The sequence below is a fragment of the Spermophilus citellus genome (assembly GCF_964194105.1).
Source record: "Spermophilus citellus genome assembly, contig: SCAFFOLD_338, whole genome shotgun sequence".
Taxonomy (NCBI): domain Eukaryota; kingdom Metazoa; phylum Chordata; class Mammalia; order Rodentia; family Sciuridae; genus Spermophilus; species Spermophilus citellus.
In genome coordinates this window covers 16,290-43,218 of record NW_027673082.1, presented here as the reverse complement: position 1 = coordinate 43,218, position 26,929 = coordinate 16,290, and the positions used below count along the sequence as shown (strand labels likewise).

The 26,929-nt window shown below is 39.9% G+C and overlaps 1 protein-coding gene across 1 annotated transcript in view; it reads right to left on the bottom strand.

Annotated features, from left to right (window-relative positions):
- LOC308640134 (zinc finger protein 253-like) overlaps positions 1 to 26,514 on the bottom strand; it is a gene marked incomplete at both ends in the record, with an annotated part of 81,457 nt that extends 54,943 nt beyond the window's left edge. Inside the window, 2 exons of the mRNA XM_081312153.1 lie at positions 24,639 to 24,925; positions 26,424 to 26,514. Of these exons, the coding sequence (XP_081168279.1) occupies positions 24,639 to 24,925; positions 26,424 to 26,514 (378 nt within the window). The remainder of the gene's footprint in view (positions 1 to 24,638; positions 24,926 to 26,423) is intronic.
- Positions 26,515 to 26,929: the final 415 nt, after the last annotated feature.

The following is a 26,929-nucleotide window of genomic DNA, read 5'->3' as shown; positions in this document are numbered from 1 at the left end:
TGAAATCTGCTGGTTTGTGGATCACTGCAAATCCATATGAGTCCATGGCTAAATACATAAGTAAAAATAGAAATCAAATAATGAGCATTCTCTTAGGACTTTCATCCTGAAAACACTTCCCTATTTGCTTTGATAACTAAATGATCATTTAATCATCCCTCTAGCAACACTTGAGGTTCATAAAGAACTGTGGAACATTTCTGGTTGGGACAGAAATGTTGGGATCCCAACAAGAAAGTTTCACTGAACCTCAAAGGAGAAGGTTCATAAATTACCAGAATGCAGGAATGCCCACAAAACTTGAAATGAAAAACAAGGGACTGGGGTTGTGGCTCAGTGACAGAGCACCTGCCTAGCACCTGTGAGGTACTGAGTTCGATCCTTGGCACCACATAAAAAATAAATATATAAAATAAAGGTATCCTGTCCAAATAAAAACTACTTAAAAAATAAAGATCAGATTTAAAATAAAAAAGAAAAGCAACTCCCTGAAATGGAGCATTTCTCCTAGACCAGCTTCCTCGACCCCCATATATGAGCATGATATAAGCAAGCTTAGAAAAATGGGTGAGAAATTACAGAACTCTGCTCTGGCCCCATCTCTAGTCCAGCCCCACTTAAATGTCCCTCTCCAAATAGCAACACCTCAGACCACGTATTTGCAGTCTCTCCCTTTACAGCTTTCTCACATTTCTCCTTTCTTTCTTCTCGTGGTGCTGGGGATTGAACCTAGGACCTTGTGCATGCAGGGCAAGCACACTACCAACCTCACTGAATCCCTGGCCCCTCATGTTCTTTCCTGAATGTACATCTGTTTCTAAATAGGCTGATTCCTAGTGGGGTAGGGAGGGGGAGCATGGGAGGAATTGATGAATTCTATTATGGGCAGTGTGGTGGGAGGAATAGGGAGGGGAAAGGGATTAGCAAGGATGGTGGAATACAATAGACATCATTATCTAAAGTACACGTATGAACACACAAATTGATGTCAACCTACTTTATATACAGAGATATGAAAAATTGTGCTGTATATGTGTAATAAGAATTGTAATATATTCCGCTGCCATATATTTTTAATTTTTTAAAAAAATTTTCAAAATGAAAAGTTGGCTCTTTGAAAAACAAATACGTTTGATAAAACCTTATCCATGCTACTGTAGAGAAGGGGAGAAATACTCCAATTACTAAAATCCATGATGAAAAAGGAAATATCACCATGACCACTAGAAAAATACAAAAGATAATTAGAAATTATTTTGAAAATTTGTACTGCAATAAAACAGAAAATATTGAAGTCATCAACAAATGTCTAGAATCATGTGACTTACACAAACTGAGAAGTTAAACAGATCATTTTCAAGCAATGAAATAGAAGACACCATCAAAATCCTACCAACCAAAAATAAATAAATAAATAAATAAAGCCCAGGACTCAATGGATACAAGACCTTCAAAGAAGAACTAACACCAATACTCCTCAAATTATCCCATGAAATATAAAAAGAGGGAGCACTTCCAAACTCACTCTATAAGGCCAATATCTCCTTGATTCTAAAATCAGACAAACACAGAAAAGTAAGTGTACTTCAGACCAATACCTCTAAAAAGCAGAAGAAAAATTCTGAATAAAATTCTGGCAAATCAAATACAAAAACATATCAAAAAGATGGTTCATCATGATAAAGTGGGATTCATCCCAGGGATGCAAGGTTGGTTCAATATACATAAATCAATAAACGTAATTCATCACATCAGTAGATTTAAAGATAAGAACCTTATGATCATCTCAACAAATGCATAAAAATCATTTGACAAAATACAGCACCCCTTCATGTTCAAAACCCTAGAAAAACTAGGGATAACAGGAACTTCCCTCAACATTTTAAAGGCTCTCTATGCTAAGTCTCAGGACAACATCATTCTAAATGGAGAAAAACTGAAGGCATTCCCTCTAACATCGGAAACAAGACAGGGATGCCCTCTCTCATCCCTTCTATTCAATATAGTTCTTGAAACACTGGCCAGAGCAATTAGACAGATGAAAGAAATTAAATGAATAAGTATAGGAAAAGAAGAACTTAAATGAGCACTATTTGCTGATGATATGATTTTGCACCTAGAAGACTCAAAAAAACTCCACTAGAAATCTTCTAGAACTAGAATTCAGCAAAGTGGCAGGATATAAAAGCAACACGCATAAATCAAAGGCATTTCTGTATATCAGTGACAAATCCTGAGAGAAAGGTGGAAAACTACCCCATTCACAGTATCCTCAATTAAAAAAAAAGATACTTGCAAATCAACAAGAGGTGAAGTATCTATACAATGAAAACTATGAAACACTAAAGAGAAATCAAAAACCTTAGAAGATGGAAAGATTTAACTTGATCTTGAATAGGCAGAATTAATATTATCAAAATGACCATACTACCAAAAGCAATCTACAGATTTAATGCAATTCTGATCAAAATCCCAATGGCATTCCTCATAGGAATAGAAAAAGCAATGATAAAATTTATCTGGAAAAATAAGAGACCCAGAATAGCTAAAGCAATCCTTAGCAGGAAAAGGCAGGCAGGTGGCATTGCTATACCAGACCTTAAACTATACTACAGAGCCACAGTAACAAAAACAGCGTGGTACTGGCATCAAAACAGGCTGGTAGACCAATAGTACAGAATAGTGGACACAGAGACCAACCCACAAAACCACAATTACCTTATATTAGACAAAGGTGCTAAAAATATGCCCTGGAAAAAAGATAGCATCTTCAACAAGTGGTGATGGGAAAACTGGAAATCCATATGCAGCAAAATAAAATTGAATCCCTCTCTCTCACCATGCATAAAAGTTAACTCAAAATGGATCATGGATCTAGGAATTAAACCAGAGACTTTCCAAATAGAAGAAAAAGTAGGCCTTAACTCCATCATGTGGGATTAGGCTACAGCTTCCTTAATAACACTCCTATAGCACAGGAATTAAAACCAAGAATCAACAGATGGGATGGATTGAAAATAAAGATTTTTATCAAAAAAAACACCAATAGAATACAGAGCCTACTTTTGGGGAGCAAATTTTTACCCCACAGATAGAGCACTAATATCTAGGGAATATAAAGAACTCAAACGTCTTAACACCAAAAAATATAATCCAATGTATAAATGGGCCAAGAACCTGAAAAGACACTTCTCAGAAGAGGATATAGAATCAATCAACAATTATATGAAAAAATGTTCATCATCTCTAGCAATCAGAGAAATTCAAATTAAAACCACTCTAAGATACCATCTCACTCCAGTCAGAAGGGCAGCTATTATGAAGACAAACAACAATAAGTGTTGGAGAGGATGTGGGGGAAAGGTACACTCATACACTGCTCGTGAGACTGCAAATCGGTGCAGCCAATTTGGAAATCAGTATGGAGATTCCTTGGAAATCTGGGAATGGAACCACCATTTGACCCAACTATTTCTCTTCTCGGACTATACCAAGAAACAAAAACAGCACACTACAGGGACACAGCCAGGTCAATGTTTATAGCAGCACAATTCACAATAGCTAAACTGTGGAGTCAACCTAGATGCCCTTCAGTGGATGACTGGATAAAAAAAAATTGTGGCTTATATACACAACGGAATATTACTCATCACTAAAAAAGAACAAAATCATGTCACTTGCTTGTAAATGGATGGAGTTGGAGAAGATAATGCTAAGTGAAGTCAGCCAACCACCCCCCCAAAAAAAAATGCCAAACGTTTTCTCTCATATAAGGAGGCTGAATCATAGTGGGTTAAGGAGGGGGAGCATGGGAGGAATAAATGAATTCTAAATAGGGCAGAGGGGTGGAAGGGAAAGGGATGGCACAGGGGATTAGCAAGGATGATGGAATGTGATGGACATCTTTATACAAAGTTCATGTATGAAGACTTGAATTGGATGTCAACATACCTTATATACAAAGAGAGATGAAAAATTGTGATATATATGTATATTAAGAGTTGTAATGCAACAAAGTACATGTATAATGGCATAAATTGATGTGAACATACTTTATATAGAGAAATATGAAAAATTCTGCTGTATGTGAAATAAGGATTATAATGCATTCCACTGTTGTCATGTATTTAAAAAAATAATAAAAACCATAAAAAATCATGATCTAAAACAATCTAGAAAGAAAGAAAGAAAGAAAGAAAGAAAGAAGAAAGAAAGAAACTAACTGAGATAGGATGCATTTGGTGCTACATACCTGATATATCCAGTGGTCTGGAGGCTGAGGCAGGGGGATCACTATTGTGAAGCTTACTCTAGCAACTGAGTGAAACCCTGCCTAAATTTAAAAATAAATAGGCAGTAGTAATTTTAAAAAAATAAGAAAAAATTAAATGTTTTAAATAAAAATTTTATAAGGACTGAGGATAGTTTTCAGTAATAAGACACCCTGTTTCCAATCCCCAATTTCACAAAAGGAAAAAAAAGAACGAAAAAAAGACCTTTTCAAAGTTACAGAAAAAATATTTTTAAATTTATAAATTGTATATATGAAAACAAAAATACTATTTCTCAAGTGACTCCATTAAAGAGAATAAGGAGAAGTGACAGATGAAAGAAAAAAATTGCCTCACCTTTAACCAAACTCTTCTAAGAAAGGAGAACAGAGACTACAAGAGAAAAGCAGGCAAGAGCCGTGAACAGCCCCTTCAAATAGCAGGTATCTAAATGCCCCTTCATCACAAAGCAATCAACGTCTTTATAAAGGAGGGACTATACCATAAGGTCAAAATGAACACAAATTGAGACAGTGTTGAAGAACATGTGGGGTTATCATGAAGGTCCACAGAAACAGATGTGGACCCTACAGCACTTGTTCATATGGGGACACAGCACACTCCTTCAGAGTCGAGACCCAGGGCCTGGTGACAGAGAATGTCCATTTGGTAATAGATAAATAATAAACTATGGAAAATAACCATTTGTGGCAATCAGCCACATTTTGTTTGCCATATTGCATACAGTTTGACAAATACTATGAAACACTGTGTCAGTTTTACATAGTTGTCACATAAATGTCACATTTCACATATAAGCGTACGTAAATAGTACATCTGCAGAATTTGAAAAAAAATACAAATTCAGATAAGCACATAAAAGACTGAATTACACATCCTGGGTATAGATGATAGGACTCCTCATTATAAAGAGGACAGCTTCCCTCAGGTTCATCTATGATAACACCCCATCAATATTTCACCGTGGTTTCATTTTCATTGAAGAAGGGACCAAAGCAAACAGTTTGAAAATTCTCCTGGAAGGTTAAATCGATAAGAAATTAGCCACGAATTCTGAACTATAATAGCAAAAGCAGGAGCTATCATTACCAGGCACTAATGCATGTTATAAAATTGTCATATTGCAGTAATTTGAGGACCAAAAAAAATCACAATGCAGAAATTTCATAGATGACTCCATATGTATGTAAATGTCAATTTTATTATGAAGTGCAATGAAAAGGCCTAGATAAATGCAACCATCTCCAGCAGAGGATTTGATGTGAATGAACAAGGCACCCCAACTTGAAGGGTGGTGTGGGAACTGGAGGCGCAGGACACTAGTAGGGCTTGGGTGCAGGACTTGCGTGGTACTGGATTACACTCCAGCATCCCAAAGAAGCACATATTGAGTAGGATTATATTTCAAAATTATACCAGAATAGGAGGATCCTGGATTCTCTTCACACATGGATACACCAAATAAACGCCTACTTCTGTTTTGAGTCCCTTTTAAATAAAGTTATAATGGACTGAGAGACCTATGCATTGGACCACTCAGAAAATCACTACTATCCAAAGGGCAGGCAAAGTTGGGGGACACGTGGGCATTAGTCCTGCCTTGAGCAATGTGCCACATAATTGGGACAAAATACCAAAATCCAGTGTCACCCAGAGTAGAGGAAAACTGATTGGCATCACAAATGGAGCACATGGGACACTAAATGACTTGTAGCTGGAAACAGAATTTTTCTGGTGCTCATAGAAGAAAGAGCTGGATATACACAAGTATCAGGATGAGAGAAAGGGGGTGATTTTCGATGGCTGTGGAGGTACATGAGCTTTATCCATGGGACAATGATAGAACAGGAGTGAGCTCAAGGGTCCCAGTTTATCCCTAGAAGGGATTTGCAACATGATCTGCAAACTGTGGTTGCTAACAGTTGAGCTCCTCCAAACTGTGGTTGCTAACAGTTGAGCTCAGTCCCTAAGGGTAGACAGGACAAATGCAGTCCACCCAGCAGCCCTGCCTGAGCCCTCTCCCCACTACCTCAGTAATAATTCCAGGTCTAACCAGTTCTTTCTGGAAGAAGGATCTCTAAGTACTTAGGGTCCCAAGATTTTTCCCTTTCCATGGACTCCATCCTAACCCACCAATCTTTGGGAGCAGTGGCAACTGTGCATGTGCATATCTCAGAAAGGAGGGGCTTCACATTAGTGCACAAGCACTTACCTGGACTATGATCGCCCCTCCCAGGAGGAAAGCAAAAGCTGTCAAAAGCACAGCTCCCTGTTTCTTTCTAGAATAGGCTCACACCACCTTCTTACAGTGAGCACAGGCAGCCTGGGTTCTAACCAATTGCATCAGGAATTCAGCCTCCAGCCAAGTAGGACAGCTTCTCAGTCTGAGTGCAGCTGTGGGAAAGGCTCCTATCAAACAGTCAAAGGAACCAGTCCTCCAATGACATGGATATGGAGAAAGACCCGCTCACACAGGGCTAGAATATAAGCTCAGTGCAGCCATTTTTGAAAACAGCATGGAGTTTTTTAAAAGCTAACAGAACAACAACAACAACTCTGGATGCATTCCCAGAGGAACTTGAACCAGTGTGTTAATAAATGGCTGCATGTCCATCACTGTTCCAGGATCCACAGGACCCAGGATGAGGGAACTTCTGAAGTGGCTCTGGCTAAGGAGACTCCTCCCAGCTGCAGGGCCATCACCTACACCCCTGAGAAACTACTTCCCCTAAATGCACCTGCTCATAGGTCAACAGGTGGCTGATATGCACCAGAGGCTCAGGAGACCTCAGATGAGCCAGGTGTGGGATCCTCATGTCAGGCAGAGCCAAAACAGGACCAGGAAAATATCACAGAGGGCATGAGAGCCCTAGGACACAGGGGGGGACACTCAGCCCAAAGACATTCTGACAAGGTGTCTGGCCTGGCAGAGGAAGGTAGAATACACATGCACAAATACACACACACACAAACACACACACACACACACACACACACACACTTTTTCAAATGTCAAGTGGTTTTTGGTGTACTTTTCTCTCATGTGAAATGCTCATAAACAGAAAACAAAACCTTTGCTTCTTATTTTATTACAGTGGGGAGGAAAAACTGTCACTGGAAATGGGAACAGGGGACTGGAATTTGAGGAATTCATGGATACATGTTTATAGCTTTCGTCTGGGAGACGGGGTTGTGGATCTGACACTTTGCTTCCCTTACATTTAGAAAATTCAGGGGGACCCAGGAAGGAGGGCCACACCTGTAATCCCAGCCACTCCGGAGGCTGAGGCCCAAGTTCAAGGCCAGACTCAGTGTCTGTCTCAAGATAAATGATAAAAAGCACGAGGGATGTAGCTCTGTGGGAAAGGACCTCTGTGTTCAACCCACTATGCTCCCCATGCCCCCCCCAAAAGAAAGAAAACCTCAGGAAGGAGAAAACCCTGAGACCCCTGCAGATCCCAGCCCACTTGAGTAGCAAAAGGGCCCACAGTGTGGTGATTATCATGGTCCCAACACTCTGAAATCCAGCACAGAAGAAATTCAGGGAGGAGACTTGAGCTGCCAATTTGTACAGGAGATACCCATGTGTTCAATGTTGAGAATAAAAGAATCCAACATCTTTAGAAATGTAAACTAAAGAGAAAATGAAATAGTATCAATGAAGATAGGAAACCATAGAATTCTAATAAACTTAAGGAGTTTAAGTGCTTCTTAACTATTTGTGGAAACTGTTTTGCCATTAAAGACACTTGATAATCCCCAACCGGAGTGCACTTACTCAAATCAGTTCACAGGATAATACATTAATAAAAATGGGATATTCAGATTAAAAAATGGTATAAAATGCCATGGGTAAGTTTTACAGGCGCCATATGCATGTGGTATTATGTATAACTCTGATGCACTAATAAACAATCCAGCATGCTTTACTCTTAATGGAAGCATTCAGTCCTAAAATTCATCTACAAAGCTAAATACATGTAAACTTAGCCAAGAAACTTTTGAATTATAAGAACAAAAACTTATAAGAGCAAAAAAAAAGTTATTACCCAGCATGTGCATTGGGAAGCTGTACTGATACAATTGTCATTGAGGAATCACGATGTCAACAGTGTCCACCCATGAACCCATGTGGAAGTGAAAATCATGCACTTAATTGCAACGGAAAAGTCATTATCAATTAAACCATAACAAGGCCAATCTCAGCAACTTAGCTAGACCAGCGGGCAGAATAAAAACTAAAAACGACCAGGGACATGGCTGAGTGGTAAAGCACCCTTCTGTTACCTACAAAACAAACAAACAGAAACAATAAAACAAACTCCACAAAACTAGCTCAGGAATAAGCCAGGTCCGTGTACACTGCATCTCCTCTCCTGCAGGAAAATGGTGTTTGGGGATTTGATTTATTATTATTATTTTTTTATTTTTATTTTTCGGTACCAGGCATTGAACTCATTGGCCCTCGACCGCTGAGCTCCATATTTTGCATTTTATTTAGAGGCAGGGACACACTGAGTCTCTAAGTGCCTCCACAACTTGGAGAGGTTGGCCTTGACCTCCCAATCCTCCAGCATAACCCGCCCTCCCCCAGCCTCTGGGATGACAGGTGTGCGCCATCTTGCGGCTTGGAAATTGGATTCTGCCAGTGGTCCCACCTGTCAATCACCACAGCCCAGGAAGACGCCAGGCAGCAGCGCTCACCTGCCACATAGGACCTCACCAGGGGCTGAGGTTGCCCCCAAGGGATGGGGAGGCCGCGAGGGGTCTCCGCCACTGTCACACTCCCCATTCGGCTGGCCAGGGGGACTGAGGGGCGCTGTCCCCAATGGGCTCAGGCCTGTGTACGCAGAGAGTGCCCTGAGTCAGGGTCAGCCAGCTCAGGTTCCCACCACAGCCTGTCCTGCCAGACAGCCTCCTTGCCTCTCCTCCCTCCTGAGCCTTCCTGTCCAGGCACAAGTGCCACTGCACACTCACCATCTCCTGGTGCCCAGCAGCCAAGCCTGCCCTGGAGAGCTTCAGCCTCTGCATGGCAAGGCCACCCGGGATCCCGGGCACGAAGCAAAGCCTGGAGTCCAACTGCAGAAGTCCTGGAACCGCGGACCTCGAAGAAATAAATCCCAAACCTCGCGCGGAGGCCCGCCCCCTGCTCGCTGGCTGCGCTCATGATTGGACAGTTCTCAGCACCTGGCTTCTGATTGGACAGGGCGTCAGTCAGTCTCCGCTCTTCCCCGCCCCCCCCAGTCCAACCCAGGGAGCCTTCTTTTTGAGTGACAGCGGGCTGATATCTGTTCCAGGCAAGGAGGAGGCCAGAATGGCAGGGTTTGGGTGCAGCTTTTTTCTTTTTTTCTTTTCCTTTTGAGGTCTGGGCATTGGGTTAGGGTCAGGGAAGTTCTGTTGGGTTTTGATGTTAGGAAGTTGAAGTCATTTCTTGAAAGTTTCATCACCTGGACCTCCTCCTATAATAAGACCACCCAAAGCATCTTCGGGAGGCTGACTTGTCCACTGTTTATATGTGCAAAATTCTTCAAGTAGAACTGGCCTTTCGCTCAGTAGGAACTGCCCAGTGCGTCATGGCCAGCGCTGGTGGAGGCTCACTGGGGGCCTGGCAGGCGCCCTGCAGGAGTTTACCACCCAATTGGCAGAGTGAGAGGTCATGTTCCTCCAGCTGAGTTGAATCTATCTGGAGCCCATTTTGAGGCTGGAGAATGAGTAAGGCGATCAGCACAGAAGAAACCCCCAGAGAGCAGACCTGGGTAAACCCCAGCTGCACCTGAGCTCCTGCACTCTCTGGCGAACTGGGGGTTGAATTCAGAGGCCTCGACCTCTGAGCCCCTTCCCCAGACCTAGCTTGAAGTTTATTTAGAGACAGGGTCTCACTGAGTTGTTTACCACCTTGCTTTGGCTGAGGCTGGCTTTGAATTTGCCATCCCTCTGCCTCAGCCTCCCTAGCCTCTGGAATGACCTGAGTGTGCCACATTTTTTTTTTACCTGCCGTGGCCACAGGATAACAGCCTTGCACACATCAAGGCCACCCTGGTTCCTGACAGTCCCCTGGATTCCAGGCAATGGGATCCTGCCTCCTCCTAAAACCAGAGATACCCTGCCCAGGTGTGCATCCTTAGTATCAGCTGAATACTCTGCACTTGACAAGAAAGAAGAAACAACAAAAAGACCCTACCTGCTTGTCTTGATGCAAACAAAGTCAATGTGTTTCCAAAGACAGCTCTGGTCTTGTCCCCCAAATTCAGTGGTGCAAAAAGTCACATAATACAGAGAAGACTTCTCCTTAAGAGGGGCTCAAGGGTCTCTCTCTTTAAGGAAAAACAATTTGCGTTTGACTGGGAGTCCAGGAAAGACAACTCCAGGTTTTCCTAATTTGGTAAGTAACTCCATAGACTTCAATGCACCCGGCTCCTCTCTGCCTTTGTTAACCATAGAGGCCTCAAGATTACCGGCCGCCTTGGATCCCTGCACCTGCAGATGAATGGGGGGTTCTATCTTCTCCATGCAGCGCCCTGAACCTCCACCTTCTCACAGACTCCAACACCTTTGGCAGCATCCAATAGGGGAGTGGTTTAGTAAATTCTGGAATGTACCTAAAGACATTTCCTTATCTGGCTAAGATGCTATCAAGTTGGATCCATGGTCCTTTTAAGTACTTTTTATCTTTTTCTATTTTATTCATCCTTTTTAGTTATACATGACCATAGAGTCAATTTGATAAAATTATCCAAACAAAAAATATACCTATATACCTTATTCTCCTTAGTACCCCATTTGTGTGTGTGTGCATGATGGACTGGTTCACTTAGGTATTTTCATATATTTAAATAGGAACATTATGGTTGATTCATGCTAATGTCTTTCCTGTTCTTATCTCCCCTCCCTTCCTGTTGTTCTCCTTTGTCTAATCTACTGAACTTCTCTTTGTGCCCCCCCCCCCCGTTCCTTGTGATGTAGATATCACATATCAGGGAAAACATGTGACTTTTAGATTGGGGGGATTGCCTTATTTTACTTTAGAATGATAATGCCCACATCCATTCATTTACTGGCCAATGTTATGAAGTCATTCTTTTTTAAAGCTGAGTAATATTCCACCATGTATATATACCACAATTCCTTTATCTACTCATCTGTTGATGGGCATTTATGCTGGCTCCATAGCTTAGCTATTGTGAGTTGTGCTATCATAAACATTGATGTGGCTGTGTCCCTGTAGTATGGTGATTTTATGCTGAGGAGTGGGATGACTGAGTCAGATGGTGGTTCCAGTCCGAGTTTCTTAAGGAATCTCCAACCTGCTTTCCAGAGGGGTTGCACCAACGTGTAGTTTCTGTAACAATGTGTGAACATTTCCTGTCCCCCACATCCTCACCAATTTATTGTTACTGTATTCTTGATAATTGCCATTCTGACTGGAGTGAAAGAGAAGCTCAGTGCAGTTTTAATTTGCATTTCCCTAATTGCTAGATACATTGCCTTTTAAGTATTTATTTTTAAAAATATTTTTTCTAGTTGGAGTCGGACCCAACACCTCTATTCTATCTATTTATTTTTCTGTGGTGTTGAAGATGGAACCCAGGGCCTCACACGTGGTAGGCAAGCGCTCTACGACTGACCCCCAGCCCCAGTCCCCATCTTCAGTATTTTTTACTTTTGCTTCACAGTAACAGCAGCCCAGGTATTTGGGGGACCAGTTTTGCTGCATTTGTGAAATGGGAACATTTCTCTTGAAGTAAGACTGGCACATGCCCAGGATTCCAGAGATGAGCAGTATCCAGTTGTCTGGCCCGTGATGAGAAGATTATGTGGGTGAGAAGAAGGAAAGAGCTGGGGACACCTTGGGACCAGAACCCCTCCTTCCCCCATGAGGGATATTATTCTTGCTGTTAGTTTTCTTAAACAAAATTAAAAATTTTCCTAAGCTACCAGTGCCACTAGATATAGGTCCCTGGATGGAGCTCAGATTTGTCTTGAGAGGCAAGGAAAAATGAATAACCAACCCAGTGGTTCCAGTAACCAACAAGCTAGACCTTGGGCTCCTTGGGGGCAAAATACTGGGGTTTACCCAATAATTAACAATTCAACAGCACCTGACACCTAATTAACAGGGGACGGAGAATTGGATCAGTGGGTGTGGGGGTCTGTGGGTGGCCAGCTGCAGGAGCTTGCCTCTGGGGTGCATTCCTTGCATCTGGGATGGTTTTCAACACCAATGAGATAAACAAAGTGGTGAGAACACTGACAAAACCCTCTGCAATATTCTAGCCAGGAAAATTCATAAGCACTTTAAAAGCATCTTAATGTTTACCCTGGGTCAAATGTGCCTCAATCCGAATGAAACCATTTGAAAAGAGTTGTCAACATGAAAAGTTTCTGAAATCTGCTGGTTTGTGGATCACTGCAAATCCATATGAGTCCATGGCTAAATACATAAGTAAAAATAGAAATCTAATAATGAGCATTTTCTTAAGACTTCTGTCCTGAAAACCCTGCCCTATCTGCTTTGATAACTAAATGATCATTTAATCATTCCTCTAGCAACACTTGAGGTCCATAAAAAACTGTGGAACACGTCTGGTTGGGACAGCAAAGCTGGGATACCAAGAAGAAAGTTACTCTGAACCTCAAAGGAGAAGGTTCATAAATCACCAGAATGCAGGAATGCCCACAAAATATTTGAAATTAAACACAAGGGACTGGGGTTGTGGCTCAGTGACAGAGCATCTGCATAGCACCTGTGAGGCACTGGGTTCAATCCTCAGCTCCACATTAAACAGAAATATATAAAATAAAGGTATACTGTCCAACTAAAAAACTATTTTTAAAAATAAAGATCAGATTTATATTTAAAAAAGCAACTCCCTGCAATGCAGCATTTCTCCTAGACAAGCTTCCTGTACCCCCAAATACGAGCATGATGTGAGCAAGCTTAGAAAAATGGGTGAGAATGTACAGAAGTCTGATCTGGCCCCACCTCTAGTCCAGCCCAACTTAAATGTCCCTCTCCAAATAGCAACACCTCAGACGACGTATTTGCTCTCTCTCTCTTTAGGGCTTTCTCACATTTTTTTTTTCCTTTCTTTCTTCTTGTGGTGCTGGGGATTGAACCTGGGACCTTGTGCATGCAGGGCAAGCATGCTACCAACTTCACTGAATTCCCGGCTCCTCACTTTTTTTCCTGAATGTGCATCTGCTTTTCTAAATAGGTGTATCCATGCACCTGACAAATGAATTTCTTTTCTGCCATGAAAACCAAGGAACCTACTTTTTCTGAGCTGCTGTCCCTGTCTCTACCTGGAGTCCCTTCCCATTACACAACCTCACACAGCCAGAGTCAGACTTGAGTTTTGGAATTGTGTGGGTCTTTTATTGTTTGGGGTGTGATATCACATATACCAATGGAGGATGCTAACCAGCAGCTATGCACTTTTTTTAATAAGCAAAGGACAAGGTTTGGTAGCACATGTCTGTAAGGCCAGGAATTTGGGAGGCTGCTTCAGGAGGATCTCAAGTCAGAGGCCACAGTTGGCCTCTTAGCAAGACCCTGCCTCAAAATAAAATATTCAAAGTTCTGACACTGGGTGAGTCTTCATGAGAAATGAAGGGTCAGAATTCCTATTTCAACAGTCTCCCCTTAGGATGCTGTGTGTAGGTATGTGACGGTTACCTTCCAACAGGAGCTAGAGCTGTTGCTGTGTCCACCTATATTAATAAATAGACTAAATGAAGTGAGTAAATAAGTAAAGCAATAAAAAAATCTGACATTGTTGCTGGTTGTGATGCCAGAGATACAAAGGTTATGTTGTGTTTCTTGGATCTTTTGTTCTTGCAAGAGTGAATTTTAGATAATACATAAAATGTAATCAAAGTAGAGCAAAGTTTATTGGCCCACACGTCTTCTCCCTTGTATGAATTCTGAGGTGCTGAGTAGGGTGTGAACAACTGTTGGAGACTCTGACACCTATTTTACACTTGTATGTTTTCTGTGCTATCATATCTCTGGTGTGAAATAGTGTTGAACTACTGTGAAATAAGGGTTGATTCATCCTTAAAGACCCTGATGCAATGTTTTCATTGTAAAACTTCTCTTCATTTTAAAATCTATAATGCTTTGTAAGATAAGATCTTCAATTTGAAAAGGTTGGCCATTCTTCACATTTATAGGACTTCTCTCTAGTATGGGTTCTCTGGTGTCGAGTAAGTATTGATTTTTGATTAAAAGCTTTGCCACATTCTCTACATTTGTAGGGCTTCTCTCCAGTGTGGATTCTCTGGTGCTGAGTAAGTGATGTTTTGTGATGAAAACTTTTGCCACATTCTTTACAGTTGTAGGGCTTCTCTCCAGTGTGGATTCTCAGGTGCCGAGTAAGTACAATTTTTTGATTAAAACTTTTTCCACATTCTTTACATTTGTAGGGCTTCTCTCCAGTGTGGATTCTCTGGTGCTGAGTAAGTGATGTTTTGTGATGAAAACTTTTGCCACATTCTTTACAGTTGTAGGGCTTCTCTCCAGTGTGGATTCTCTGGTGCTGAGTAAGTGATGATTTTTGACTGAAACTCTTGCCACACTCTTTACACTTGTAGGGCTTCTCTCCAGTGTGGATTCGCTGGTGATGAGTAAGTGATGATATGTGATTAAAACTCTTGCCACACAATTTACATTTGTAAGGCTTCTCTCCAGTATGAATCCTGTTGTGGCAATAGAGATGTGAGTTTGTATTAAAACTTTTGCCACACACTTTACATTTGTAGGGCTTCTCTCCAGTATGAATACTTTTGTGCCAATTATGCTGTGAGATTCTATTAAAAGCTTTGCCACATTCTTTACAGCTGTAGGGCTTCTCTCCAGTGTGAATTCGCTGGTGCTGAGTAAGTGATGATTTTTTTATTAAAACTCTTGCCACACACTTTACATTTGTAGGGCTTCTCTCCAGTGTGGATTCGCTGGTGCTGAGTAAGTGTTGATTTTTGATTAAAACTCTTGCCACACACGTTACATTTGTAGGGCTTCTCTCCAGTATGAATTCTGTTGTGGCGATCAAATTTCGACTTTGTATTAAAACTTTTGCCACACACTTTACATTTGTAGGGCTTCTCTCCAGTATTATTTCTCTGGTGATTTTTAAGGCTTGGTTTTTGACTAAAAGTTTTGCAAAGTTGTTTACATATGTGGGGCATCTCTTCAGTGTGTGTCCACTGGTGACAAATAAGATTGGAGCTTTTATTAGAAGTTTTGTCACATTCTTTGCATTTGCATGACATATCTCCTGTATGAACACTGTGATGTTGAGTAATGTTTCTCAGTGTGTTGCATTCTTCACTTTTGTAGGTCTTCTCTGCAGAATAAATTTTTGGTGTTGAGTAAGAGTTGAAAAATTTTTAAAGCTTTGCCACACATTTTACATTTACAGATCTTTTATTCAGTATACATCCTCTGATGCTTAACAAGTTGTAACATTTCACTAAAAGTTTTTCTACATTCTTTAAATTTATAGGGTTTATCACTGTCATAGTATCTACTGTGTTTAGAAGATGTTGAGCAAGCCGATGCTTTGATATTTTATTTAAAAGTATAGGGCTCTCATTCTCTATAAATTCTCTTGTATTGAGCAAGCTCTGCACTGTGGTTAAGAGCCCTTTCACATACCTTACACTTGCAAGTTTTGTCTTGACTAGAAATATTTGGATGAATATTGGTTTTGGAGCACTGAATCAAGACTTTTCCACATTTTTCATCTTTAAATTGTTTTTACAAAATTACTAGGAGTTTCTCTATATTCATAATTTTTATAATCAATGTAAATATCCTGATAATTACTCAGGGTAGAGACATGGCTAATGGTGTTACTTATAGCATTATCTATATAGTGCACTTTCCAGAAATCTGTATCAGAATTGTCATTGAGCAATAGTGGGAAAGTAGAAACCTGTCTACAATTCTTAATATCATCCATTTGTTTTGTTACAGAAAAAAATGGACATTTTGTAAGGAAACTCTCAAAAGAATCACTTTTAGAAATTTGTCTTAAATATTGTCTCTGTGCAAATGTTCGATGGGAAGTTTAACTCAGTGCTACATTTATAATTGGCTAAGTTAAAAACTTATGCATGGACCAGATATCTTCTCAAATTTTCCACATTTCCTTTCAGAGGAAATATAGTCATCAAAATTGGCTGTGAATATTTTCTTAAACATACATATATATTTTAAACATACATATATATTTTCTTAAACATATATATATATATATATATATATATATATATATATATATATATATCCTTAATACTAATAGAAATACATTATATAATTTTTCAGATATTAATTGTTTATGGTATATTTTGGCTATAAAATTTTTATTGCAAATACAGACGACTAATTGGTTTTGTCCATTATAATACGATTTTTGAACTTTACTCTCACCTATATTTTCCCATTGTTTTCTTAGTTGTAAATAGTCAAGGTCATACTTTCCACATCTTCTCTCCCTCTCTTTTATTCCTTGCTCTGGTAAAATTTCTCGAGGATGATGAGAAGTCATGGCTGAAATAAATAAAAATTAAATAAAAAACAATCATGTTTACTTACTGTATTTTGCAAACATAGGAAACTACAGCAATTAAGGAACATCAGCAGGGGAGTGGATTATTAAATCCAAGTCCATTGATATGGCAGAAATATATATGAATCAAAGAAAAATCTACACAGAAAAATACATTGAGAAATTTTCAAATCATCTTACTGTTCACAGTATCCAAGATGTGTACATTACTGTGAAGAATAATACAGTAGAGGAAAATACATTGTGTTACACATAGCCTTTCCTCCTTCACAATATATTTTAAAAATTTACCAACTTTCTTCTGCTTCATTAAAAAATATGAAACATGCAAATATTTGGGGACTGTTCAAAAAAGGGGTTCCTGATTACCACCAGAAAAAAAAAAAAACACAGCTAAGTCAACTGTAAGAAAAGTTATGAATTAATCCAAAGGAATAGTAAATTATCATTTAAATGAAGTTTACTGAACTAAACCAACACACAAAAACAGAATAAAAATTAGTCAAGAATTGTTAATAGTAATAAGCAGAAAATGTGTGTTGAAAGTATTTCTTTAGAAAATGTCTGAAAGTGTCAAGGAGGACACAGCAACATAGGAGGTTGAGCCAGAAGGATCAAAATTTCAAGGCCAGCCAAAGTAAAATGAAAAAAAAATGAAAAGTGGGAAATAATCCTTAAGTTTTCTTTCTAGTAGTAATAAACACATCCCAGAAAATAGGAAAAATAAAACATCCAAGCAACTCAATTTTCACCAAGTTGTAAAGACTCAAAGCAGGTATTAAACTAAGTTTTTAAACTCAGAATATTGAGAGCATCCAAGAGAAAAAGATGGATCACCTAGAAATGTGTAACTATATAATTGTGAAATCCTTAGTTGAAACTTCACAACACAGAAAGGAATTCAGGGCTATTTTCAAAAAATGAAAGAATAAAATTATCAACCAAGACATTATATTCACAGCTAATATATTTCAAAAGAGAAGGAAAATGATGTCTTTAAAGATATAAAAATGCACACACTACTCATCAACACTAGCTGTTCTCTACAAGTATGGAAGTTAATCCTTCATACTAAAATGTAAGTGTGCCCAGCAACACAAGTCATATGAAATTTTAAACATGTCTTGGCACAAACAATTCTATTGTATTGTAATGATGGGTCGCAAAATATGTAATTTTGCAATAGAATTTGAAAGACAAAAGCATAAAAACAAAACTGTAAATAGGCATATATATCTGTAACAATAATATAATTTTGAAAGGACAGATAAATATATTCGTTTTTTTAATAAAGTGAAGTCAAGTTGAAACTCATACAAAGTATGTGAAGGATATAATTCAGTTTTTAGATTTTTTTGTTGCCAAATGCAAGATTACAAAATTCTGATCAAAACAAACCTTGGCTATCTGAATTAACTCTAAAAATTACAACTGTTGGTAGTCCGCAGGATACTCTAAATCTAAAAACACACACATACACGGAAAGCAAGAGGATATAAGAAGGACACATACAAAGGTGACCGAACACAATCTGAGCTGTCTAAATTATTGTACACAAAACATAGTTTAAGACAGTAATAGGACACAGAAGACGTTTTAAATTTAAAAATAACCTTTGAAAGAGGCAAAATTAGAGAAAAGGAACCTATCCCTAGGTTCTGAATTAAGAGTAAATACATTCACAACAAACATCCTACTTTCCAAAGACACAAAGAAAACATTGAGAGAGTTGAATGTAAACCAAGAATCACTGTCATACTAAAAGACATCAATCCCCACTTACTGAAAAGGGAAATACAGTGAAGCAAAATGGTAATTGCAAAGCATAAGACTTTACTATAGTTTCAAAATATTTTCAGACTTATATAATCCCTGTTCTTAATCACAAATGGGATATTATGCTGGATAGACCAATTTTATATATTAAAAAGGGTTAATAAATATTTAAGTGATAGCTATTTTTTAACCAACATGGAATAAATATTTGAAGTCAAAAGTGGTAGGGATTTTCAAAAATCACTCAATATGTGTCAGTTGATTGAACACTCTTGGGCATGCTGTTGTTCAAGAATTGAAAGATAAAAATTAAAAGATGTTTATAATACTTGAAGTTAACTAGAGGCTCCAGGTAATATTCATTAAACTCGCATTGTTAAAAAGTTTTTATTTTTTTGCAGAGAAATCTGTTAAATTATATGAATATCCCCCCAAATACAAATAAGACTTTTCCCTGCTAAAAAATATACTAAAAGTTACAGCATTCAATTGTAAATGCAGACATGGAGTTAGGTAAACGGAGTTCTTAGTGAGTGTGGCAATAAGCCCTCACATCTATAGCAAATTTAAAACATTAAAATCAGTGTTGTTACAATGTTATTCAACAGAGCCATCATGGGGGATGCAAACCAAATGTCCCTTGAAAAGAATGGATGAGCCAATTTGAAATATAGAAACAATAAAATTTTGAAGTCAAGGAATTTATTCTAATTATATATATTACAAAATGTATGTACACTAGGTTAACTGAAATGTCACAGAAAGAATACTGCAGAGTTCTAAAACATGACATCTCTAAACTAAACAAGCAGTTTTCTGAACAAAAGAGAATGGTTTTGTGATGGGGAGACAGAAATCAGCCCTTGCTTCCTAGGCATTGTTGTTTTTGTTGTTGTTGTTGTTGTTTTTGAGATGCAAACTTTTTAAAGATATATTGCATAACAATTTGAATTAATGTTACTGAACTGTATATTTAAAATTTTGGAGGCAGTAAGATTTATTTTGTAGTTTTTATTATAATAATAATTACAAAATTTCATAAAAGAGAATTGCAATATTTCTAAAAAAGCTACATTTAAAATAATGTCTTTATTATTTATTAATGTCTTTATCCTATAAAAAAGAACAAACTAATCAATATACAAATGATGGCAATGCATGTAATCTCAGCTATTAGGAAGTCCGAGGCAGAAGAATTGCAAATTCAAGACATCCTCAATAACTTAGTGAGAACCTCTCTCCAAAATATGAATTAAAAGGAGCTTGGGGTGTAGTTCAGCATTCGAGTATCACTGCCATCAATCCCATTACATTTACATATAGAAAACTTCAATTTCTAAGTACATGGGCAGAATGAAAAGCCAACCAAGATAAAATACAAAAGTCATAGACAAAAGAGGCTTAATATTTATACAAGCAAAAGCATATATAATATGATTGGCAATACAAACTAGAGTCATGCATATCTTAATTTGTAAAGCAATTCACTGATATGAGGAAACCACATCTATAACATGGAACCCTCTGTACACAATAAAAACATACTGAAAAAATTAACCAACCAAATTGTAAATATCCACAGATGTATTATTTTACGAATCCTCTTATTCAACTACAACTTACACCATCTCTCAGAAGAGCAATCTTTGTCCATCTTGACATTCATTCCATGGCAGATAATTTCACAGAAAATCCATTACACATATTCAGAAAGAACTCTAATAAGGAAATTTTAGTGAAAAAAAAATGTACAAATAAGATTAGAGAAACTGACTTATGATAGTAATGTATTACAATGGGTTGACCTAGAGGTTATGAGAAATGTGCAAAAATTTCCTGCAAATAATGCAAGAAGGGTTGGAGTTGTAGACTAGTGGTAGAGTGCTTGCCTAGCATATATGAAGCCCTGGGTTTGATACTCAGCACCATATATGAATAAATGGGAAATTCATTAACAACTAAAAATATTTTAAAAAGTTATGGAAGTGCTGTCAGATAATATTGACACTCACAAGGCAAGGGGAGTGTTTTGTTGTTAATTTGAATGTTCCGATACATTACTGGAGGAAAAGCAGGAGACTAGGTAATTTTAAAGCATAAAACACAGGACAGGTTTTTCTATGATAACAAGAGAAAGAAATCAAGGCTTCTAAAAATCTTTTCTGTTGGGTAACTTCTCAATCAACCTTAATGAATTTAGGCTTCCTCCTCTACCTCAATTATGTCCCCTAATATATGTGGGCCACAGGATTTGACATCACTGCATTCCTCTAAGGAAACCATATGTCAAGTGGTAAATTAGGCAATTAGATGTTTTCTTTTTCTATTTTTCTTTTTTGTTTGATGCCCTCGAGATTAAACCCAGAGATATTACTACTGAGCCACATCCCCAGTCATTTTTATATTTTATTTTGAGATGCAGACTCACCAGGTTGCATAAGGCCTCGCTAAGTTGCTAAGGTTGTCCTCAAATTTGCAACACTCCTGTCTCAGCCTCTGGAGCAGGAAGGATCACAGGTGTGCACCACTGTATCTGACTGTAAGCTGGGATTTTTAACAAAAAAAAAAAGGTGGATTTTAACCCAACTCTCTCTTACTTCTTTAATAATAGTCCATCCCATTTGGCTCTGAATAAATAAACCAGGGCCTCAGATAAGGGAGCATATCATTTCAAAGTGATACACAGAAAGCTTTGGTGCTGAGGGAGCACAGATGTGTCAGGCTAATGGGGCAGGGAAGGTCCCTGACAGCTGGGACATGCTTCCTCCTGGTCTTGCTCATGGAAAGCATCCAGGATCACCCTCCCAGGCACCTGGACCATGACTCCAGTCTATGAGGCTTTTCAGGTTTGCACAGCTCTGTACTGGGGTGGGTGGTCCTTATGCTCCGGGAGAGGTTTTGCTCCTTCACACCATGAGAGACTAAAAGGGCAGGAGTCACTGCTCACCTTGCCCCTCAGCACCAGCATCCAGAGGCCGACTGTCCACCTGTCTCCAAATAATGGGAACAGAGCTTGGGGAAAACAAGGTCCCAAGGAAGTAGCTGTTTAGATGAGGCCTTTTCCAGGATATTCCTTAGCCCAGGGCCCCCAGCAGCTTCCCTGAGAGCCTGGCCCCCACACATCAGGCTGCCCTCTAGGGGGACCTGACCCAGGGCCTGAAATTCTGTTCACCCTGCAAGGCACAGGGCAGTTGTGGGCACTCTGTGGCAGCTCCAGGAGAGGACAGTGGCTGAGGACATGGGACTTTGGGAGGTGTCCAAAGGGAACCTCTGCCCAAGAAATCTGACATGGTATCTACACCTAAGGAAGATCAAAGAAAAAGCACAAGATTTTTACAGCTGTGAACTCAAGTTCTCTATACAGTTGCATCTACAAAGAACCTTCAGAGTACTTGACTTTGGCTAACTAGACCACCATGAGGGTGGAAAGGCAGGGTTCTGTATGGAGAGCAAACATTATCTTGGGCTATCTTAAGCCCTTGAATAGCCAATCATCTTAATTTCTGTATCAGACCACAATCTCAAAACTTCTCAGAATATATCACTAGCCTTACCAGACGTCTCCAAAATCTACCAACGCTCACAATGCAATAACAGACATACAGAAGAAATTTTCTTTATTTTTTTTCTGTACCCCACCAATGTGATGTTCCTACCAATGCAATTGGTTAATGCAGTGATACACAGTTTCTTTTATAAAAGTTCATGGAGGCCAGGCACAGTGGCACACAACTGTAATCCCAGCAGCTTGAGAGGCAAAGATAAGAGGATTGCTAAATTTAAAGCCAGACTCAGCAATTTAGTGAGACCATCAGGAACTTAGTGACATCATGTCTGAAAATACAATATAAAAGGGCTGGGAATGTGGCTCAGTGTTTAAGTGCTCCTGGGTTTAATCCCTGGTATATTAAAAAAAAATTTAAAAAAAGAAAGAAAATTAGAAAGAAAGAAAGAGAGAGGGAAGTGATGTAATATCTTCCAGAAAGGGACACACACATCATTCAGGGTAACTTGAATCCATGTTCCTTAGTATAATAATTAATATTTGGGTTAAAATGAACTATGTTCTGTAGCTGGGGTTGTCGATGCCTTTAATCCCAACAGATTGGGAAACTGAGGCAGGAGGATCACAACTTTCAGGCCAGGCTGGGCACCATAACCAGATCCTTTCTGAAAATCATACTGAAAAGAGCTGGGGATGAAGGACAGTCAAGGAATCAGACATTATTGTGGTGGCATCCCCTCTTTTCACAAAAAAAAAAATTAACTAGGATTCTCCAGAAATCTTCACCATGGCTAATTTTAGGACTGTCAACAAAAGAGTGTCCACAAAAAAGTTCAGTGTAGATAAACTTCCTATTTTTGTGTTGCCCTTTTTTACTGGGCTGCTAGTCTGGAAGAAATCAGCACTCCAGGTGCTGGACTCCCCCTTACTAGTTTTCTACACACTTGTATCCAGTATAGTAGTTTGTAGAAATGTGCAAAAAAGGCCTCCGGCCTTGAGCAGGGTTTCACAGAGAAGTCACCAACTGGGCTCCATGGGAACAGCTGGTGGGGGAGGAAAGAAAGGGGAGAAGAAGCTCTCCCCTCCTCAGGTGCTGTCCTTGAAGGGTTAACTTGGCCAGAACAGAGAAAGAAAAACCTGCTTTTATGTGTGTGATGCGACAACTTGACTATGGTGACTCCACTTTGTGAACTCAGCCATGACACTCAAAAAGCTCATGACTGGGGCCGTTTGGATTCTTTTGTTCATGAAAATTCCCCAAGAACACAGAGTGATCTATGGGGCCAACTGGAGACTAACTGACCACAACATTCAGGCTTGCTTACATTGCCTGGACCCCCAAACTTCCCTTTTGTGGCTTTTGTGCTTAAATATGGAGCCAACTGAAGGCAGGGGCACCACTCTGACCATCTCATTCTTTCGAGAGCAGAGTGTCTGCCACTGGCCAGCAATAAAGGCTTAACTGGAATGAGACTGTGTGGTCTGAGAGTTATTTGGGTATCCTGGTATTACAATGTGAACTTCTGAACCCCTCCCCTTACATGCTGAGTATAAAATTCTGAAACCACCTGAACTCAGGGTTCAGGGGATGAATGGATTGATTCCAGCAAAAGCATTGCCCTCTGAGTCTGGCTGCAGCCAGATAAAACTGTTTCCAGCTATCTTCAGTGCCATGCCTCCTTTGTCCCTACATTATTATTACCCAGTGTGCTTACCTAACTACAGGACTGGTGTGACTCTACATCATGGAAAATCAGAAAAAGGAGCACTTATACTCTATTAATGTAGCCCAGAATTCCATATCCCTGGGATCTATAAACAACCCCCTTATTCCCTTTAAAGCAGTTATTCTGACCAAACACAAGGAAGTGTTAAGTGATCATTCTTTCCCCTCAGGATAATATTCACAAATAGAAAACAAGTGCTTTCAAAAGTGTTGTTCTTGCCAGGGACATTGGCACAAGCCTGTAATCCCAGATACAGGGGAGGCTGAAGCAGGAGGATCTCAAATTGGAGGCCAGCCCAGACTCCAACACAAGGGGAAGGGAGGAAGGGAGGGGGGAGGGAGGGGGGAAGGAAGATTGATTGATTCTTTCCAATATTTCACTAAGCGATAATGACAATTAGCAGACAGTGTCTTTTTGAAACGAGTGGGAAGAAGGAATGTCTGGCTGAGCTGCGAGGTGGAGGGAAGGTGGCCTTTTAGAAGGCAGGAGGCGCCTGCAATTTGGAGGACCTCCACTGGGTGGAGCTCCACTGGGAGAAGGAAGGTGCATTTGTGGCCCTGCTTCCTACACGTTGGGAAAAGTGAGTGCGGGCCACAGGTAGGAAGCAAAGGGGACACCTGGGACCTGAGCCTCCCTTCCAAACCCAGGGAACCAGGGGACAGGGCCCAGGGCCACCCGACAGCGGCGACTCCACGCGCCACTCAGCAGCTCACCCGCCCGCCGGGCCCCAAGGCAGGTGCTGACCATGTACCTTCAGCGAACTCACCATTTTTGGCTTCTCTGGTGACCTGGCGTCCTCTGGAGGAACCTCCGGGCACCCGAGATCCCCGGGAACACGGGCAGCGCAGTCACCCGGGTCCCTGGAGCAGAGAACACGGGGCCTGGAGCAGGAGTAGCCCAGTCGGTGAGGCAGAAAAGCCCGCCAGAGTGCGGAAGCCCGCCCTTCCCCTCCCTCTGCGCACTGATTGGACAGTTCCCCCCAGCGATCCGGATGGATGGCCTCCAGGCCCGCCTCTGGATCATGACTGACAGCTATCGTCTTCCAATCACTGGCTGAAATTGGGTAGAGTAAGAGATTCTTGGCTCCAGCCCTTTTCAGGAGGAGCTTCCCGGCTGTGCTGGGAACTAATCCAGGTGGGAAGCCTTGGCTTAGCCTCTGGGACAGAGGTGACACTTGCTGCTGAGGAAGGCTTCAGCCATAGAGTGCTTTCCGAGCATGGCGGGGGCCCTGGGTTTAACCTCAACACAAAAACAAAGCACAGCTTCTCCAGGAGACTGAAGCTGGAGAAGCCCAACGTCAGGTCAGCACCTGCAAACAGTGAGACCCTGTCTTCAAATAAAATGAAAAGGTGGGGATGGAGCTCAGAGGACGGGGTCAAGCCCCATTGGGTTTATTCCCCAGTACCTTAAAAAAGAAAGAAGGATATTTTATTATATATTATATATATAATCTATATTTTATATATTTTTGTATTTATAAAATATATATCATATTTTTATAAAATATATATAATATATTATATATTTATATATAAAATATGTATTTTATATAATATATTCTATATATAAAATGGATATTTTATATAATATATTTTATATAAAAAATATATTTTTATATGTAAAATATATATTTATATATATATAATATATATATATATTTCTCACACCAAGTACATCTAATTAGAATATTATCTATAATATATTTTATATATATATATATATATATATATATATATATATATATATATATATATATTTTTTTTTTTTTTTTCCCCCCCAGCTGATGCGACCTCAGGTGACTTAGAAAGACACGGTCTCCAAATTTTTGAAACACTTTTTAAAGATATCATATATATGACCCATATATAATATCTAAAAATGAAAACAATTTGAAAACTATTTAGTAATTCTTCTCACCTCCTGGCCTCTTTTGTTTTCAGGAGGCTCCTGATCTATGAAAGGAAGCAACTGGGGTTGGCTCTGATGCCCAAAGTTCTGTCCCCAGCAGAAAGGGTGGGGGAGGAAGGAAGGCAATCCTCTAGGGCAGCAATGTGCTGTGGAAATAAAATGGGTGCTTTGGGCTTAGTGTCAATGTTCTACTTCGACTGTTAGGAAGCCTTATGCAGAGATGTGACTCTGGTGACCCCACAGGTCTGGTCAGGTGTTCACCCAAAACCAAACAGAAAAGGTTATGATGCAAAGCAGGAAAGAAACTTTGACCAGTGCAGCTACACCAGGAAGACAAAGAAACCCTGTCCTTACCCTGTCTTCAGATGCTGACAAGGACTTTGAGGTTTTGTAGAATGGGTAATCATAGGCATGTATGGATAGGGAAAATTGATTCTAGGATTTAGTATTATCTGTAGGATTTAAGCTTCAGGCATCTGTGGTCTTATAACTTGTCTGTGAGCTCACACTCACTTGCCCCCTGGATGCATGTCACTCTATTGCAAAGACTGACCTCACTTTGTCAGGAGGAAGTCCCCCTCCAGTGTATTCTTTCCATGTCAAGGTTTTCAAGAAAAGCCACAAGCCCTAGGAAGCAACATACCCCCAGGCGCTGACCCAGCACTCTCAGCATCCTGGGTTTCAACTGATACTTTAACCAGAAAGAAACCAAAACCCTGCTCAGCTGGGCCCATTAACCCTGCATATAAACCATAAAAAATTGCCACTTGGGGCCAATACTGCCTGTCATGTCTATCCCCCTCTTGGAAATTAAATACAATTTTTTTCTCTACTCTTAAGTTGGGCTTTGTGAAGTGTTTCACATCCTGCTCACTGGCCCAAGTTCATTCTACCTGTCAATATTGCCCATGGACTAGGGGGCTATTGGGTAAAAAGTTATATTTCCACAGGTGTGGAAAAATGGACACATTGTTGCTCAGGGCTGAGAATTGAATTCCAGGTGCCTTTATTGTCCCCCATGGTAGAGACTGAATGGAGGGCAGGGCACTTTGCCACTGAGCATTGCTTTTATTGTGGTTCAAAGAAGGTGGGTGTGAGCATAACTGTAATGGGCCTGAGAGAATAACTCCAGCTGGTGACTCCAAGCTA